The 17,893-nt window shown below is 49.3% G+C and overlaps 2 protein-coding genes across 2 annotated transcripts in view; one reads left to right on the top strand and one right to left on the bottom strand.

The window, feature by feature from the left end:
• The window catches only part of LASP1 (LIM and SH3 protein 1), a 32,811-nt gene extending 30,111 nt beyond the window's left edge, over positions 1 to 2,700 (top strand). The window contains exon 4 of the mRNA XM_029965856.1: positions 2,558 to 2,700. Coding sequence (XP_029821716.1) covers positions 2,558 to 2,700 — 143 coding nt within the window. The remainder of the gene's footprint in view (positions 1 to 2,557) is intronic.
• On the bottom strand, positions 2,696 to 12,312 carry FBXO47 (F-box protein 47). The gene is made up of 10 exons (XM_008924606.3): positions 12,135 to 12,312; positions 11,286 to 11,456; positions 9,354 to 9,430; positions 7,956 to 8,033; positions 7,159 to 7,267; positions 6,329 to 6,505; positions 5,405 to 5,551; positions 4,800 to 4,942; positions 4,319 to 4,478; positions 2,696 to 3,611 (listed from the first exon to the last, which is right to left on the bottom strand). The coding sequence occupies exons 1-10, from the start codon at positions 12,310 to 12,312 to the stop codon at positions 3,493 to 3,495; spliced, it is 1,359 nt and encodes a 452-aa protein (XP_008922854.1). The 3' UTR covers positions 2,696 to 3,492.
• Positions 12,313 to 17,893: the final 5,581 nt, after the last annotated feature.

Genomic DNA, 17,893 nt, shown 5'->3' with positions numbered 1-17,893 from the left:
GGTCCCAACCAGGCTCTTCCCTGCCTGGATGGTGCCCAGGTGTCTGTGCCCACCCTCCCCCAGGTCCCTCTGTGGTTTTGGGGGAGCTCCTGGAGGTCCTGGTTAATCTCAGTGTAGACAAAGGAACATTTTTAACACGATGGAAATTTCTGTGGGATGGAAAGAACATTTCAGGGCCTCATTTCCCCCCCCCCTTTTTTTATTTGAGAGGCCTGGGGAGGTATTTGGAGGATTTTTCCTGTCCTTTGATGAAACCCTGCCTCAATCCCTGCCCTCACACAGCCACACACGTGCAATGAATCAAAGTTTCACCCTCCCAGAAGGCAAAGTTTTCTTATGCCTGCTGTCTCCCAGGGAGATATATATTTTTTTAAGCCACAAACACCTGAAATATCCACAATGGGAAAAGCTACTCGTGTCCCTTTAGCTGATCATGGAACCCCCAAGTGGGTGGGAGAGAACAGGACCCAGGGAGAGCAGGGGGCTGGAATCTGGTGTGACTTCAAGGAGACTGTGTTCCCAGGAAAAAAAAAAAGAGAGATTTCAGAGCCTGGGAATGCTGGATGAGTACTTGACACTGCAATTTCCTGTCAGTGAAACTCCGGAGAGGAACCCAAAGCCGGGTGGTTTTGCTCCCGAAAAATCCCCCGTCCCAGGGCGCTCCCTCCCCTCCCCCCCAGCCCCAAATACAGCCGGAAATCGGGAGCCTGGAATATTCCGGGAGGAATTTCTTCAGGCGTTAAGTCATGTTCTCAATAACCTCCCCCCCTCCCGGGGCTGCGCTTGCTGCCAACATCTGCAGCGAGCAGAGGAGGAATGCGCGGAATGGGAGCTCAGCTGAGTGTGAAGGCAGGAACAACCCCTGTCTCTGACTCCGGGGGCTCCTCTCCCCTTACAAACCCTCCAGCAACGCGGAGCGGGCCCTCCTCCCGCCCCACACCCGCCAGCTCCCGCCTGGAAGGTGCAGGGACCCGTTCCAGAGGCTGCGGGGTTGGAAAGGGGCCGAGGTGGGTTTTGCAGAGGGACAAACGGCCTGGGGCAGGGAGAGGTGCTGCTCTGGGGCTGGGGATGCAGCGAGGTCCGGCTTTTATCCACCCACCCCCCCAGCAGCAGGTAAAGTTTGGCAGCAGAAGGAAGAGCAGCGTTCTCTCAGTCCTCTCAGGGATCCCAGTCCCAGCCCCTCTGGTGCTGCCGAGGTTCCCCCCCGGGCCCCACTCGGTGTTTAACCGGGAGAGCTGATCCAGGGGGATGCTGGAAAAGGAGGCTGCAAGGGAGGGTGTCTTATTCCAAACCGGGAAACTTGGGGAAGTAAAACAGAACCCCAGGACAGGCTGAGTGGGAAGGGACCCACCAGGATCATCCAAGTCCTGCTCCCGACCCTGCAGGTCCCAAATATCAGTGGGAGGGGTTTGAGCTTCGATCCTTCGGGAGGGAGAGGGGACGTGGCTGCTGGTGTTGAGTGCTGGAATGCATCCCCTGCATCCCCGGGGACGGGGGGCACGTGGCTCCCTGGGGCAAATCCAGCCTCTGTGGAGAGATCCACGAGCCCTGGGAATGGTGAGAGATTGGAAAACCGGGATGAGACACCTCCGTGTCCCCCAGCACGAGAGGCAGCCCCTGAGGGGAGGGGAGGGGTCTCTGATCCAGTGAGGGGTGGTCCCAACCAGGCTCTTCCCTGCCCGGGTGGTGCCTTTGGGAGGGAGAGCCGTTGTTTGACGGGAATGTTGCAAAAACCAACGCCAGACACTCTCCGGGCTCTTGTGCAGCCCCTACCAATTAATAATGCCATCAATAATTCCCGGCGGGGCAGCCGCATCCAGCTGGCACGCCCGGAGGATCCGCTGCTCGTGCCGGCAGCGCTGGCATTTCATCCCTCCGCTGATCCCTGGGCTGCCCGGGAATCAAAGAGCTCCCTTTTCCCCGTGTGGCTGCACTCGCACAATGCCGGCCCTTGTGCCGGGCTGGAATTCACGGCCCCTTCCTTGTCCCCGGCCCAGGGGCTGGCGGGGGGACGCGGCTCACAACGGGCCCGGGCTCTGCTCCATCCCGCTGCCTTCCATCTGCCGGCATTATTTCTGGGGAGCGATTCCCGAGGATGAGGGGAGGCAGAGCCAAGGACCCGCAGGATTGAGCCCCGGCGGCTTCTTGGCTGCGTTTTCCCGTCGCTGTTCTCGCTCCGGGTCTGTTTTCTCCTCGCGTTTCGGGCTCGTGGGGATCAGTCCGGACACGTTCGGTTCCTCTGAGCAGAAACGAGAGGCCGGAGTTTTTCTTTTCCCTCAGAAATCACGCGGAGCTGCAGCGCGTTGCCAAAAAAATCACCTTCGGAGAGCGAGGGGAAAGGGGCGTTCCCAGGGTTTTCCGGCAGGGAAGGTTTCACCTCTGCCACCTGCCGGCACCTGCGAGGATCCCGCCTGGAATTGTGCACTCAGCAAACGCGGGAGAATTCCTAACAAACAAACAAAACTTCCAAGCGGATCGTTCCGGCTCGTTCCCGGCGGAATCAGGTGGGGGCAGCTGAGATAAATCGCTCCCTCTTCAGCTGTTCTGACGCTTCCAGAGCCGAACGTGGCTCCCTTTCCAGCCAAACCCCGGTCCCGAAGGAAGACTGAAACCTTCGGGAAGGGATTATCGGGGCGGAGAAAGCGGCTCTTTAGCGACCTGAAGGAAACAGCCCCGTCGGAAACAGCCCCCGGACAGTAAGTGCTTTTTATTCCCATCACGTGCTTTTGTTTTGAAGGCAACAGAGCAGAAAATCCAACCCCTTTCTCAAGCAGGAAACGTTTATACATTTAATGAACCAGTGACTTAATTTAATGTGCATTTAACGGGTGTCTTCAACTTGGCAAAGTCCTGTGGAGGCCAAAACACTACAACAGTTGTTACCTGGGGCAAGGGGGAGGGATTTGGGAGTTCCTTCTGCTTTATGAAAACCCGGAGGTTGAGGGGGGGAAAAAAATGCCTTGCTTGGTCAAAGCACTTGAACTGCTTTCAGGAATCATGTCTGGCTGTGGCTGAGCATCCAAAGTCAGGAATGTTTCTGCCACAGAACCTCTGAGTCAGTGAGAGAGGCCCTGGCAAGCTGGAGAAATGTAGCTGTGCTCCTCTGACCCCATCCATCTCTTTCTCCTCGGGTTCCCGAGAGAAAACACATTTTAAAGAGCAACATGTTTTGGGTTCTGAACTAAGATAACATTCCTCAGTTGGTGTCTGAGAATGGAAACCATGTCATTTTTATTGTGTGTGCAAACATGCACAGTGGGAAAAGAATGAGGTTCGTGTTCCCAAGGGAGAGGCCTCAGGCTGCTTCCCTGGAGAAGCAGAGCTCAAGGAACCCCACGGTGGAGTCCCCAAAAGCTCCTGGAGCTCCTTCAGCTGGACTGACATGGATGGTCCCAACTTCTGCCACTCCAGCTGGAATGGGAATGGAAGAAATAACTGGGCACTTCTTTGCAAATGTTCAAAACCAAACCCAGGAGCCAGAGCCTGCAGAGCTCAGGTGGTGTTGGGGCTGCTCCTCATGGCCAGGAAGAGGATTTCCTTGTGGAAGTTTGCCTGGGCGTTCACCAGGTGGAACAAATTCAGGAAGGTGTTGTCCTCCTCATCATGCCCCCCTGGCAGGGGAAAGGAAACCATGGAACATGGTCAGTGGAACCAAACCAGTCAGTTAATCCCTCAGGGTGGATGTCCCTCAGCAGAGCCAGGCAGCAGCTTCACCTCAGCTCTGTGCTGTGATTCATGATCCTGATGCCAGGACAGCTGGGAAGGGACACAGGAGACTCTCTCCAAAATTCCTTCCCCAGCCTGCCCAAAGGCAACAAGAACAACTGTGTGTTGGGACAAAAACCTGTCAGAGCTGAGCAGGAGGTTTGGGCACAGCCCAAAGGGACCTCAGGCCCAGGATGGGGTTTAAAACACTGTTGGTGGCACCACCCCTGGCACCAGGAATCCCTCAGCAGGAGAAACCTGTTAAAATGAAGGTTTCTGCCCAATTATGGCACTCGATTGATTATTTGTGTTGCCCAGAGAAGCTGTGGCTGCCCCAGCCCTGGAAGTGTTCCAGGCCAGCTTGGAGCAACCTGGGCTAGTGGGAGGTGTCCCTTCCCATGGCAGGGAGTGGCACTGGAGGAGCTTTAAGGCCCTTCCAACCCAAACCGGTTGGGGATTCAATGCTTCTGTGGTTTTATGTCACCAAAACCCTTCAGGCTCTCCAGGATTGCTCTGCCTGGTGAGGGAGGGAAGGGCAGAGAGTTCCTCCATGCCATGGTCAGCCCCAGCTCCTGATCCAAGAGCTGCTCCAGGCCCAGAGGGCGAGTCTTACCAGCCAGCACTGCCTGCAGCATGTCCATGAGCATGTGGGCAAAGGTGTTCTCCAGGCACTGCAGGAAGTTGTTTCTCTCCCAGGGAGTGCTGAAAACCCTGCAGACCTTCTGCATCATTTTCACCACCCAGTCCATGCAGTAAAGGTCCTTCTCACACACCTGAGGGACACGGGAAAGATCAAATCTGAGCATTAAATGTTGATTCTGCAGCGGTTGTGCTGCAGCCTGGAAAATTGGGGGGGGTGTCAGGAGGGCACAGAGGTTGTTCTTGTGGGCAGGAAGGGACCCCTCAGCCTTTTGCTGGTGGTATTTCCCCTCAAGGACGGGCTTGCCAGCTTCCAGGGATGTGCTGGACAAGGATCAGAAGGTGGGAGAGCACCCAGATTTTTGCTGGGCTTTCTCCTGCTGTGTGGGAGCAGAGGGGGAAAGTCTGAGACAGCAGATTTGGGGGGTAGAGAGGCTCTGCTCAGCTGTACTCACCAAAGCCATGAAGACCACGAGCCTGGCCAGCTCCACAGCCCTGCCATTCACAGCCTTGCTGGCCATGAAGGTGAAGCAGATGTTGTTCCCACTGAGGAGGAGGAGCCGAGCGTTGTTCTCCATGAGCCATTCCTGGGGAACAACTTGGTGGTGGAAGAGAGAGAGAGAGGGGAGATTTCAGTCATCTTTGACTCAAAAGAGGAGCAGCAAAACCCCACAGGCAGTTCCTACCAGCTCCTCACTCTAACTGGTGATAAACTCTCCCCCAGCTGTCAGTGGAGCTGTTAATTGTGGCTTGGACAAACCCTGGGTTTTCAGCTTGGACAATTTTTCCCGAATGATTCGAGGCAAGGCTGGAGTTTTAAAGGTCTGTAGGGATTCTTAAATGATTTCCCCACAGGGAACAGGCAGCCTGAGTGTGACCCTGGGGTTCCCTCATCCCACCTCCTGCCTGCATTCCCGGGGTGAGGGCTTTTCCAGCCAGGCCAGAGCTACCACTGGGAGGAATTTTGCAGCCTGTTTGCACCCAGGTGTCTGAAACACCCCCGAGCTGGGTTTGGAGGACACATAATCCTGAGGAGTAATGACAGAGGCAAAACCCACACCTGACAGCTCGTCCACGAGGCTGATAACATCATCTGCTGTCCATTCCCTGGCTTCTGTGTCATACAGCAGCTTAATTGCTTCAGCTAAACCCTTCAGACTGCTCTCATCTGTTGGTCCTTCTATCATTTTCTGCCACACCACGTGTCCTGAGGGAGACATTAACCACAACTGCCCCTAAGTGATGTTTTTTTTTCCAACAAAGGGAGTTGCTGGACTGAGCAGGGGAATCCAGGCAACACAGCTCAGGCTCTGTGACAGCCACGTTGTTGTCCCTCTGTCACTTTTGAGCAGATGTAAAGGGACCCAGGGTTAACAATTAAGGGAGGGAACACGTTTTCCCTCAGGGAAAGGGATGATGGTTTGAGGTGGGTTTGGGCTGCCTCTGCCCCAAGCAGGGGAGAAGAGGGGGACAAAGGTGTCATTTAATTCCTTCACTTGAATTTTAACTCAGAAATATATGTATGTGTGTGTGTGTGTGTGTATATATATATATATAAAATGAATATATTTTATGTATGACAGTGCTGTCTGGTTGAGCAGAACCTTTTTGCTAGGCAACACAATTGTTTCAATGGCTTCCCACTGCCAGAGGGCAGGGTTAGATGGGATATTGGGAAGAAACTCCTTCCCTGTGAGGGTGGGGAGGCCCTGGCACAGGTTGCCCAGAGAAGCTGTGGCTGCCCCTGGATCCCTGGAAGTGTCCAAGGCCAGGTTGGAGCAACCTGGGCTAATGGAAGGTGTCCCTGCCCATGGCAGGGGGTGGGACTGGATGAGCTTTGAGGCCCCTTCCAACACAAACTATTCTTTGATTCTAATACACTTACATTTTATTCGCATAAAAATTTGGGTTTCTGCTGCATCCTGCAAGGGAATCTCCTTGTCAGGGCCCCAAACTCTGAACACTGAGCCCCCCAGCTCCTCACCATCCAGAGAGGACACGGGCCCAAAGATGATGTAGAGCAGCCTGGCCTGGTTCACGATGGGCCAGGGCTTCAAAATGCGGGTGAGCCAAAAGGCAGAGTCGCTCCTGTGGATCCAGTGGTTGAGCAGGACCCTCCTGCAGTACAGCCTGATCCTCAGCTCCAGCTTCCTGGCACTGCCTGGGGCAGAAGGGGAGGAGATGTGGCAAATCTGTGAAGCCTTGATCAATGCAAATGGTCACTTGTTTATAGGAAATCAAAGAGGGCAATAAATAGGGGCAGCAGGAGGAAGCTTGGCATGGCTGTGGTGGGTGAAGTGTTCCACAGAAACTCCCTGTTCCGTGCTGGGCAACGGGAGGGTTTCTGGAGAGGCCTGTGCCACCTCAGTGCTGGGGTTCAGGAATATCAAACCTCACTTTTTACTGCAGCATTTTATCCCCAGACTTGTTCCTTTCCCACTGGTGGACAGCAGGAAAGATTCAAATCCCTGCTTTTGCTGTCGATGTACAGACACACAACCTGTGCTTTGGACTGGTGATGGGATGATTCAGGAAACCCCAAAGGCCTCTCAAGACAACTCTCCTCACTGCAGGAGCACTTAAGCTTTGGTTTTGGTGAAGAAAAACTAGCTGTGCTCGTTGATGTGAAGGCCAAGAACCCACTTCAGGATGCCCAGAGAGCCAACAGAACGTACATGGGGGTCAGGAACCGACTGGTGCCACAAGGCTGAGCTGAGCTAAACCCCTCTCAGTTCCAGGAATCAAGACCCATTTCCTGCTTTCCCTGTGCTGGCCCATTTTGGTCCTTCAGGCCTCTTGGCTGCTCTGATTTACCTGCTCTGCTGCTGACAACTGTCTGCACTTTCCTGGCCAAACTGCTCAGCTCCCAGAGGAAGTTAAAGACCCGGTGGCACTCGAGTTCATCCCAGCCTGCTGTCAGGATCTGGAGGGGACAGAAGGAATGGGGTGAAAAGGAGTGGACTGAGCAGAGATTTAGCTCCCAGTGCCAGTCCTCAGAGCAGAGAAACACAATCTGTGCTGCAGCTCCCCCTCCTCAGGTGCTGCACAGGTTGTGCTTCAGCCCAGTGACTCCTGGAATCAAAAGCTGCTCGTGGTATTCCAAGATTTTTGAACCTTATGTGGGAATTTGCTTCAAAGACAAATGACCCCACACAAATAATCATCTGTTCTTCTTCAAATTTTAAATTTTAATATATATATTTTTTTAAAAATTCATTTTAAGCTACCACAGGTGAACAGAACTATTCTGGCCTGTGGTGTGTTGAGCCATTTCCTTCAAAACTGAAGCATCTCTGCTCCTGGATTGGGAATTTGAAGCTGTGCAATGAAATGCTGCCCTTCTCCCATGTCTCCTTAGACAATAAACTGCTAATCAAAATCCTGACTGGTTGGGACTGAAATCCAGGCCAAGGAATTCTCAAGAGTCAAATCAGCAGCTTTCACCACCAGAAAGGAAATTCAGAGAACTGTGTGAATAAGTACCATCCCCCTACACCCCCAGACCAGCTCATGCTCTAAAAAATCTTGCAAAGCACAGATTGATTTAGAAAACTACCTTAATTTTCTTCTACATTTGTGGTACTTGCCTTGCCTCCATAAGGATACTGTACCTGTAAAAACACCCCGTAGCACTTTAACCCCAGGCAGTGCAAAGGGCTGGCACAACCACTGAGCTTAAAACAGGAAACCTGCAAGTGCAAACACCAGGGATTTATTTATCTTAGCTGGCCATAATCGTTGGGACTGCAAATCCTCTGTGCTCCTCCTGTGCCTCAACACTGACCAGAGAGGTTCAGGAGATTCCTTGTGGCGGAAGGAAACGAGTTATGGTTTAGCAACAAGTCAAAACTGCTCACAGGGGTGTGCAAAAGGCCTCTGGGAGGAGAAACCTTTGTTTTCAGGGGGTAAAATTTTTGTGAAGAGGATTCCCAGTGGTCCACAAGCTGATGGAAAGGTGAGAACCACTGATGTTGGAATGTGAGGTGTGGGCAGAACAGCCTCGTGTGCAGCACACTGACTTTTGCTGTTGTTGGTGTAAAGAGACTGATTTCAAACCAATACACTGGTTTTTACATTAATACTGACCAGAGAGGTCCAGGAGATTCCTTGTGGTGGAAGGAAACGAGTTATGGTTTAGCAATAAGTCAAAACTGTGGTCACAGGGGTGTGCAAAAGGCCTCTGGGAGGAGAAACCTTTGTTTTCAGGGGGTAAAATTTTTGTGAAGAGGATTCCCAGTGGTCCACAAGCTGATGGAAGGGTGAGAACCACTGATGTTGGAATGTGAGGTGTGGGCAGAACAGCCTCGTGTGCAGCACACTGACTTTTGCTGTTGTTGGTGTAAAGAGACTGATTTCAAACCAATACACTGGTTTTTACATTAATACTGACCAGAGAGGTCCAGGAGATTCCTTGTGGTGGAAGGAAACGAGTTATGGTTTAGCAATAAGTCAAAACTGTGGTCACAGGGGTGTGCAAAAGGCCTCTGGGAGGAGAAACCTTTGTTTTCAGGGGGTAAAATTTTTGTGAAGAGGATTCCCAGTGGTCCACAAGCTGATGGAAGGGTGAGAACCACTGATGTTGGAATGTGAGGTGTGGGCAGAACAGCCTGGTGTGCAGCACACTGGCTTTTGCTGTTGTTGGTGTAAAGAGACTGATTTCAAACCAATACACTGGTTTTTACATTAATACTGACCAGAGAGGTCCAGGAGATTCCTTGTGGTGGAAGGAAACGAGTTATGGTTTAGCAATAAGTCAAAACTGTGGTCACAGGGGTGTGCAAAAGGCCTCTGGGAGGAGAAACCTTTGTTTTCAGGGAGTAAAAATTCCCTGGCTTTTGCTGTTGTTAGTGTGAAGAGGCTGATTTCAAACCAACACACTGATTTTTGCAGGGGTGACAAACTCCAGCAAAGGGACTGCAAAATCCAGCAAGGAATTATCTTGCAGGGGTGGTGCTCTGAGTGCAAAGGAGAGTGAGAAACAGCAGTGGAGGGAAGGTGGGAGGACTTACTTCTGAGAGTACCTTGTGTACGTACTTCAGCCTGTCCCTGGTGGGCAGCAGCAACGTGCACCTCTTCAACAGCAGCCCTGGGACAGGGGGGGGAAACAGGTACAGCTGGGGGGAAACTGTCACAGCAACTTGTTTGTGGTGTTGTTTAAAGCCCCTGCTGCTCCCAGCTGAACTATCAAAACCACTGCACTGGGCTGGGAGTTACAGCTGCTCAAAGTGTTGGGGAGCTCTTGCTGCCCCTCAGCCCCCAGGGCCCTGTGGAATGCTGGATTTCCCCTCACAGCTCGGGAAGCTGAGCTTCCAAAGGTGGGTTTTTTTTCAGGAGAGCCACAGGAAAAAGCAAATATTCTGAACTGTGTTGGTGTAGAACGTTGCTGGGAGGGAAATCTGTTTTCCTGCCCAGGGTGAGTTTGGGATGGCAGAGCCTGGAGTGAGTCGTGGGGAACAGCTGGTTGTGGAGTGGAGTTTTTTTCTGCACTCCTGATGGAAACTGGGTGAACAGCTTCCACCAGGGTAAAAAATATATATATATTGGTTGTTAATTAGTCAAGGGATCCACGGAAAAGCATGTAGGTTTTTTGGGGGGGAAGGATACTTTTCTCCTGAATTTTGCCTCCTGAAAACACATCATTTTATGAATTTCCCGTGGTTCTGAGCTGACCCCTAACCTTCTTTAGAAGCAGTTCCTGCAGCACAGCCATCATTTATTCATCGGCCTCAGACATGACCCAAAGCTCAGTCAAGTCGATTTTTTTCCCCTCCAGGCCAGACTTTTGGAGGGGAATTCCCCAAGGAGCAGCTGCTGGGATGACACAGCTGCACGTCAGGGTGTGAGGGAAAAACAGGCTCAAGCAAAAGGCACTTTTTTTTTTCTTTCCACTCCAGTTTTTCCTGCTGCAAAGCAAATATTGATTTTTGCACCTGACCTTCACAAAGCTGTTCCTGCTGGGCCCCAGGTATGGCCAAGGATTTTATATTTTTAATATGTCAAGTTTTACTGCCAGAGCTGCTGCAGGGGTGGGTTCACACCTACATTTAAAGGAGTTGCCATTTTGTGTGAGGTCACCACAAAGCCCAAACTAATTTTTGGTTTTGTTTTTTTTTTTTTTTGTTTTTTAAAAAAAGGATTATAAGTTTTCAGGCTTCCTTTCAAAAAGAAAGCACTAAGATTGTTTTAAAAAGGCATTTTAAGATCCCCCCGAAATCTCCATGGTTTGCTTGGAGGAGACTTGAGGTCTAAATGAGTTTAACAGCTTTCCTTTACCATGTATAATTTAACATCTTTAATGCCTTTATTTAATGTCTTGAGTTCAAACCCTGTTTATAATTCTCCACCTAACCATGGCATCACTTGATTTCTCTGTCCAACACATTTCTGTGTCAGACAGGGACCAGTAAATACGGATCAAATGCTGTTTTAATTTCATTTGCTCCTCTGACAGGACAGTGTGGGATGAATCAGGACCGAATGAATTAGTGTTCTAAAAACCAGCAACAGTGTCACAAAGGGCAGCTGGTGCTGGTCCCTCCAGAATCAGAGTCCTGTGGCTGCATTTCCCAGCCTGAGGAATGTGAGCTGCTCCAAAGGGATGCCCGGAGGGGGGTTCTGAGCAGCCAAATTCCTCTGGCTGGCCGGGCCTGGGAGCCTCTTCCAGCCGTGGTGTCCAAACAAACTAAATCTGGAAACACCTCCAGCTGGGAGCTGCCCCTCTGCCGCCTCGCAGGGAGCCACAAACACACGGCAGGCAGGACAGACAGCGTTTTTTTTCCCCACAACTAAGAGGCTTTGGAGTGATTTCAGCAATCCCTCCCTCCAGCCCGTGGGTTATTCGGCTCCGAGCTCAGAGGGAGCTGCACAAAAGGAGGTTTGGGGGCCGCGTTTTCTCGCTGCCTAAAGCAGAGGGGAGGCTTTTCAGCGGGCTCTGCCCTCACCTAGAGATTTGTAGTGCTCCAGGATGGAGGCTCCCTCCCTCCTGCCGGGGAGCTCCAGGTTGTGGAAGTCCTGCAGGAGGAGCCGGCGGGTCCCTGCCGAGGTGGAGATGTAATGAATCAGCTGCTGGCCGAGGCTTTTGGACACCATGCTCAGCGTGCTGATGTCCTTCACTGCAAAAGCAAAGCCCGGCACGCTCCTAAATCCTCAAATTCCAATCACGGGTCAAAAACTGCCCCCCCCCTCTCCCCTTCAAAAACAAACCGAGGAGTGAGATGGATAAATAAAACACAAATTAATTGCTGTGGATCTCCTCTGCCAGCAAGCTGTTGTAATTAGAGATGGAGACACCCAAGGAATGCTTTTTTCTACACCTCGTGGGCAAAAGTCGCTTCAAATGCTTCGTAGTTGTAACTTAAATTTTGATTTTATTTTTTTTTTTTAAAGAATGACATGACAGTGTTTTGTTTTCAAAATGAAGGCTGAAACCTTATTCTTTTTTTTTTTTTTAATAAGGTTTCAGCCTTAATTTTGAGCGCAAAACACCGAGATTGTTTTAAAAGGTATTTAAAGACACCTCAGAACCTCCATGGGTTGCTTAGAGTGGGAGATGTTGGGTCTAAACTTGAACTTTCAGATGTTTTTTTCATAGGTAAAAGCTGAAAACTCAGAGAATAAGCCACATAAAATGACTTGAACCAGCTGAAAGCTAAAGGGTAAGCCACAAAAAATGACTTTAACCAGCTAAAAGCTAGAATATTTAAAATAATAACGGCTTTATAAATGAAAAAAAAAAAAAGCCATGGGAATTTTCAGATGTTGGGGTAATACCCTTCTGCTCAGGTTCTCACCTGAGAGATATTTCAGCACCATGTGGAAGATCTCTAAGGGCAGGGTTTGGAAGTGTCCCAGTGCTGACAGGGACTGGGAATCCGTGTCCAGGGTGTCCCAGCAGCCCCTGGAGCGGCGGCTCCGCCGGGGTTTGTGGCTGGGAATGGAGGCGTGGCTGCTCCCTGCACTGCAGCTCATGGTCCTGCTGCTCCCATAAATTCAACCTGGAGAGAAAAAACAAAGATTAAAGTCTGATTTTTCAGAGGAGAAAACTACCCAAAAATCAGGCTGAGAGGAAATGACTCCGTTGGAGTGAAAATCTTGTGGGTGTGGAGGATAAACTGAATTTAGTGCAAGGGAAGCGACTTCATAAATGAGTTTTTTTAGTGTGTAAATGATAATTTGATGTAGTGAAAGGTATAAATAATTTTAATGTCTGGGAGAATGGAGTATTCAGGGAGGAGGAAAAGATAAAAGCACGGGGGGGCATCGTGGAGTGGGACATGGAAAAATGAGGAAAATGGTCCTAAAGAGGGAATTCCAGAGGAATTACACGTGGTGGTACAAGCTACAGTAATTAACAGCATTGTTTTAATTTGTTACACTAATTACTCGACAGGATGCTGAAGTTATAGGGCTGCTATTGAAATATCATGTTACTTGATTCCTTTAAGGGGTAATTACTTATATGTGACCACAAAAAAAAAGAAGACTGAAAGCAGCAAAGTGGTGCTTCAAACCTCTTTGTCCTGCAGCACTAAGTTGATACAGGGCCTAATTTAATGTAATGACTAAATGTGTGATAATAAAACTAAATTACACAGCACTGCTACGTGAAAAAAAAAAAATAAATACAGTGACTCAGCCTTTCCCAAAATCAGGAGGGGAAATGAAAATGAGCTTTAAAGGATCGATAAATCGGATTATTTGATTTCCCTCCTGGGTTTTGGGTCTCTGGAACAGCTACACTTCCCACTGTTGGGCAACACTGGGAGTGAGGGACTCCCTGCCTCTGAAATTTTATTTTATAACTGAGATTTTTCACACTGTTCCTTGATTCCAGCAGCTGAGGCTTTTGGGGGAATTGCCAAGGAGTGCTGCAGCATAATTACACAGGAGCTGGCAGCAGGGGCTGGAACATCCCTGGAACCAGCCCAAAGCTGCAGGGCGACATCCCAGTCCCCCTGAGTGGGAAATTCTCGGGGCAGAATAGACCTCATTGTTGGAGAGATTAAAAATTTACAAAATTGCAGGCCACGAGCTCCAAACACCCCTCCTGTTTACACAACAGAACTCACGCCCCGGCCAGACCCACAATATTCCAGGCAGGAAAAATTGCTACATCCACAATGGGAGCTCTGTTTGTGCTGGGAATGGGGAAGGAATCGGGGCATTTTTATTAAAAGTGGGGCCAGCTGACTCCGGAGGGAGCTGGGATTGTGCATTTAAGGAAGTTTCACTTCGCTGGAAGCTGGTTTTGAATTTGGCTGAGGGATGTTTCCAGCTCCCTGAAGCAGCTGAAACTTTCACAAGGGCTCGGGGAGCAAACGGAGCTGCTGCTAAAAGGAGTGTTTCTTTAGGATTTTACGAGAGAAAAATCGATTTAGCACCTTTAAGAACGACTGAGAAACCCTCTTGTGGATAAAGTTATGTGAAAAAAACGTTTATCTTCTGAAAGCAAAGAAAAACTGAGGAATTTTGTACACAGAACGGTGGACTCAGGATAATTTAAATTCCTTGAGTACAACATACAAAGCAGCTCATGTTTATAACAAGGCACCACTAAACTTGGCTAAATCTTGGGGCATATTTCTCATCCACGCTTTTAGAAATAAAGTTGCAATCCTACGATACTTTCTTTTCATCCCCCACTCTCCTTTCTGTGCTGTGGGGATTTATGGGATCTTTTTTTTAAAAAAACTCTTACCTTGGGTCTGTGGCTGTGTTATCTGGAAGGAAAAAAAAAATACTTTGCCACCAGCGAGGTTTTTTTGGAAGTGTTTGTCCAATTCCAGCCTGTGTCTGTTCAATCTGATGGAAGTTAAACTGATTATCACTGTTTTAATGTAGAGCAGAGCTAGATAAAATTAATGTAAATCAAAATGAGTGCAAACAGCCAGTTTTAAAGCCTTTCCTGAAAGCTCCCACTTGCTTCCTCTCTTTGACTGGGTTTTTTTACTTCTTAGGGAGTTCAGCCAGGGCTGGGCAATGGGCTGTGCATCTCCATCTGCTGCTGGGACACCGGTGTTTGGAGAACTGCTTAATCCACGCTGGAAATGGAGAGGTAAATGTTAAATATTTAACAAGCTCAACTCATAACATTAGCTAAGAAGGGTCATCCCATTTGCTGCTATAAACTAATTTGTTTACAGGGCAGAAAGCATCAACTTCCACCCCTGCTCCCCTTAAGCAGTCGCTAAACTCCTGCTAATGGGTGCATTTTAGGGCTGATATTTCTCGGAGCCCTGTGTTAGCATTTGGCAAACATTTATTGCAGAAAGGGGTGTTTACTTTGGAGATTGCTTTGGGATGTTTCTGCTTCCCTTCCTCATCACTATGAGCATGAACTCAGTCGCCTCCAATATTTAGCTCAGTTTTGATTTGGTTTTTCCCACGGTTTTCTCTTTGCCATGTAAAAATAATATAGAACAAAATAGAATAGAACAAAATAGAATAGAATAGAATAAAATAAAATAGAATAAAATAAAATAAAATAGAATAAAATAAAATAGAATAAAATAAAATAAAATAAAAGATAAAATAGAATAAAATAAAATAAAATAAAATAAATAAATAAACGATAAAAAAAATAAATAAAATCAATAAAAATAAAATAAAATAAAATAAAATAAAATAAAATAAATTAGAATAAAATAAAATAACGACTTTAAAAGTGCAAGTTTAAGTGAGGGATGACAGACCTCAGAGCACCGAGCGCATCCATGGAATTACCTCAGTACTTGTTACCCCCGAAGCTACACTGAAAATTTACAAAAAACACATGGTTTTGTTGAGGATAAAGTCTCTGTGTCAGATTGGTGGTGAAAATCTGTTCCCCAAAGCACCTAAATTGGTGAATGATGTGAATACAAAGCAGAGCTGAGGGGATTCTGGCCCTGCTGCTGGTGGTGGCTGGGTTGTGGTGTGAGGAGAAACACCAGAATCTGCTTCTTTTCCCCTCATTCCAGGCCGGATTTGCTCCCCAGGCCTCAATATTTTGTGGAATGGGTAATATTTGGCCTTTTAGCTGTGTTTTTGGGTCAGATTGAGCCGGGGCTGTGACAGACCTTTAGGCCAAAGGATGGGCCAGGCTGTGCCCTCCGCCACAGCCCCTCTGCCCACAGCCGGCCAAAATTCGGGGCCAGAGGGCTGAAATCGGGGACCTGCACCCCAAAACCTCCGTGGAGACACCGGAGGGGGTCTCTCAGTCGGTGGTACTCACGCAAAAACACTTTATCGGCCGTTTTTTACCTCAGGGAAAGCCGCTCTCCACAGACCCCCTCAGCCGGGCGGGCGCGGGGAGCTCTGAGGGGAACGGCGGGGGATGAGGGGGTTGTGTGTGGGGAGCACCGAACCCCGTGTCCCCGTGGGGGGGAAAAAAGAACCCAGAGCCCCATTTCTTAGTTACTATCGTTAGCGAAAATCAAATTTTTTAAAGCGTTATTTCGGTATCTGCTGGGGTTTAAAAGGGGGTCTGGGCGTAGCAGCAGCGGCAGGTGCGCACAGGCAGCACAGCTGTGTTTGGGTACCTCACTCGGGAGCAGAAATGTTGGCAAACATTAAAAAAACCCCAGCGTTTAAATTTCAGGGCGTTGGTTGTCAGCGGGGCCAGGGGTAGCCGCAGGCCGGAGGGGTGGAATCACCACAAACAACAGCAGTGTGTCACTCCGGCAGTGTTTCCGCGGTGTTTTACTCCAGCGGCGTTTCGTCAGTGTTATTATTAATAACTCCGCCCCGTTTTTACTCGAATTTAGGCGAATTTTGGGTCAGAACGACTTTCCCGCGCTTTCGCCCGCGGCGCGTTTCAGCGCGAGGGGGAGGGGGCGGAGCCAACGGGGTTTCCCGCCCTCGTTGTCTCCGCCCACCTCATGAATATTCAAATTAACCACGCCCCCTCCCGTAGCGGAAAGCGCGTCCCCTCGTTACCAGGCGGCGCGTGGTCACGCCCACCTAATGAATAATTAATGAGGCGCCGGGAGCGCGGCTTTGGGGGCGGCGGGATTTTGGGATGAGCTTTGGGATGAGCTTTGGGATCCCTTCCAAAGCCTTCCCTGGTCCCGCGGCTCGGCCTGCGGGGTTCTTACAACGCCAAGTCGCGACCTCTCGCGCATTTCGCCCCGTGGGACGGTGTCGTTCCCCGTGGAACGGCGTCAACCCCCTTTGTGAGAGCCGCAAATCCCCAACTCGCTACAGGCCGGTTTTAAAAATAACTGTTTCCCGTTATAAATTCTCCCCCTCCCCCGAAGTCGCTGGCTCTGAGTAACTATTTCTCTCGGGACTGTGACAGAACCTCCCGGGAGAGGTTTCCTCGCTGCTCCAAAGGCAGCTCCCATACGATGGCAGCAGAGGCCCGCAGCTGCTTTAAGGGAATTTTTGCCCGGTATTTTTATTTTTTTTTTTTTTTCCCCCCAGAAGACACTCGTTTGTTTTGGTTTTGTTCCTGTTCTGATTTTTTTTTTTTTTTATTTCTCTTTTTTTTTTTTCTCAGGAACTCCATCAAAAGAAGAACTTTCCTCAGCAAAACTGAAGCAGAAAAAAAAAATCAAAAATCACCCTCATGTGTAAGGATGTGGCATGGTCTGATTAATCAACAAGAGCTGGGTTGCCATGATGATGTAACCGTGACTGCAATATTTTGGCTGAAAAGGTAAATCAGGCAAATGTGCAAAAATCATGTGCTTTGGAGTTGAGCAGAATAAGCCAAGTAGAGCCCGCAGATACGTTGTCCCTGTTTCTATTTCCACCCAGGACAGCAGGACCTGGCTGGATATCTCTCCAAAAAACAGCATCCTGCCTCCCTAAATCCTTCCCAAACGCTGCTGGGTGGAATCAGGGATCATTCTGTTTACCCCACCACCATCATTTTGCTGTTTGCACCTCTGTGTTGCACCAGGAACAGAAAACAGATACTCTCAGACCAGAAATAACCAGAAACAACCAGATCCCACTGGGGAAAAAAAAATATATATATAATTTGGGGGTGTGTCTGGAGTATCCTGGGGCACCTTTTTGGAGCCTGAGAGTGGTTTAAGGACTTCCTGAGGCTGAGGTTGCATCCTGTGTTTAACAGGCAGAGCTGGACCTGCAGAAACACTGGAGTGATTGGGATAATTAATGGTAACGAGGGTGACCCCGGGCTCGGGGATTTAATTGAGTCGGGGTAAAAGTATCACCCTGTGTTTGCTTTCAGTTGGCCGAAGGGGTCACTGATGGGGTTTATTTTTTCACCTGTAATCCAGTCAGTGTTTGTAAACTGGTTTGAGGTGACGGGATGAGGGGTAATAAGGGGAAAATTGAGTCGTCCCAAATTCCATCCCAAATTCCCAGTGTTTCTGATGGAGTGTTAATGGCTCATTCCCTGCATGGAGCAGCCCGGGAGAGAGTGGAAGGAGTGGGGTGGGACTTGGATGAGTTTTAAGGTCCCTTCCAGCCCAAACCACCCCGTGATTCCATGAAGAAAAGCACCAAATGTGCTGGGAGTCAAAAAGAAAATGAAGGAAAAATTGCCCCACTAGGACCAAAGAACAGCATCTAGCATGCTAATGGAAATAATAATAAT

This window comes from Manacus vitellinus, unplaced genomic scaffold, assembly GCF_001715985.3.
Source record: "Manacus vitellinus isolate BGI_N305 unplaced genomic scaffold, ASM171598v3 scaffold_120_pilon, whole genome shotgun sequence".
NCBI lineage: Eukaryota > Metazoa > Chordata > Aves > Passeriformes > Pipridae > Manacus > Manacus vitellinus.
This window is presented reverse-complemented; position numbering and strand designations above follow the sequence as displayed.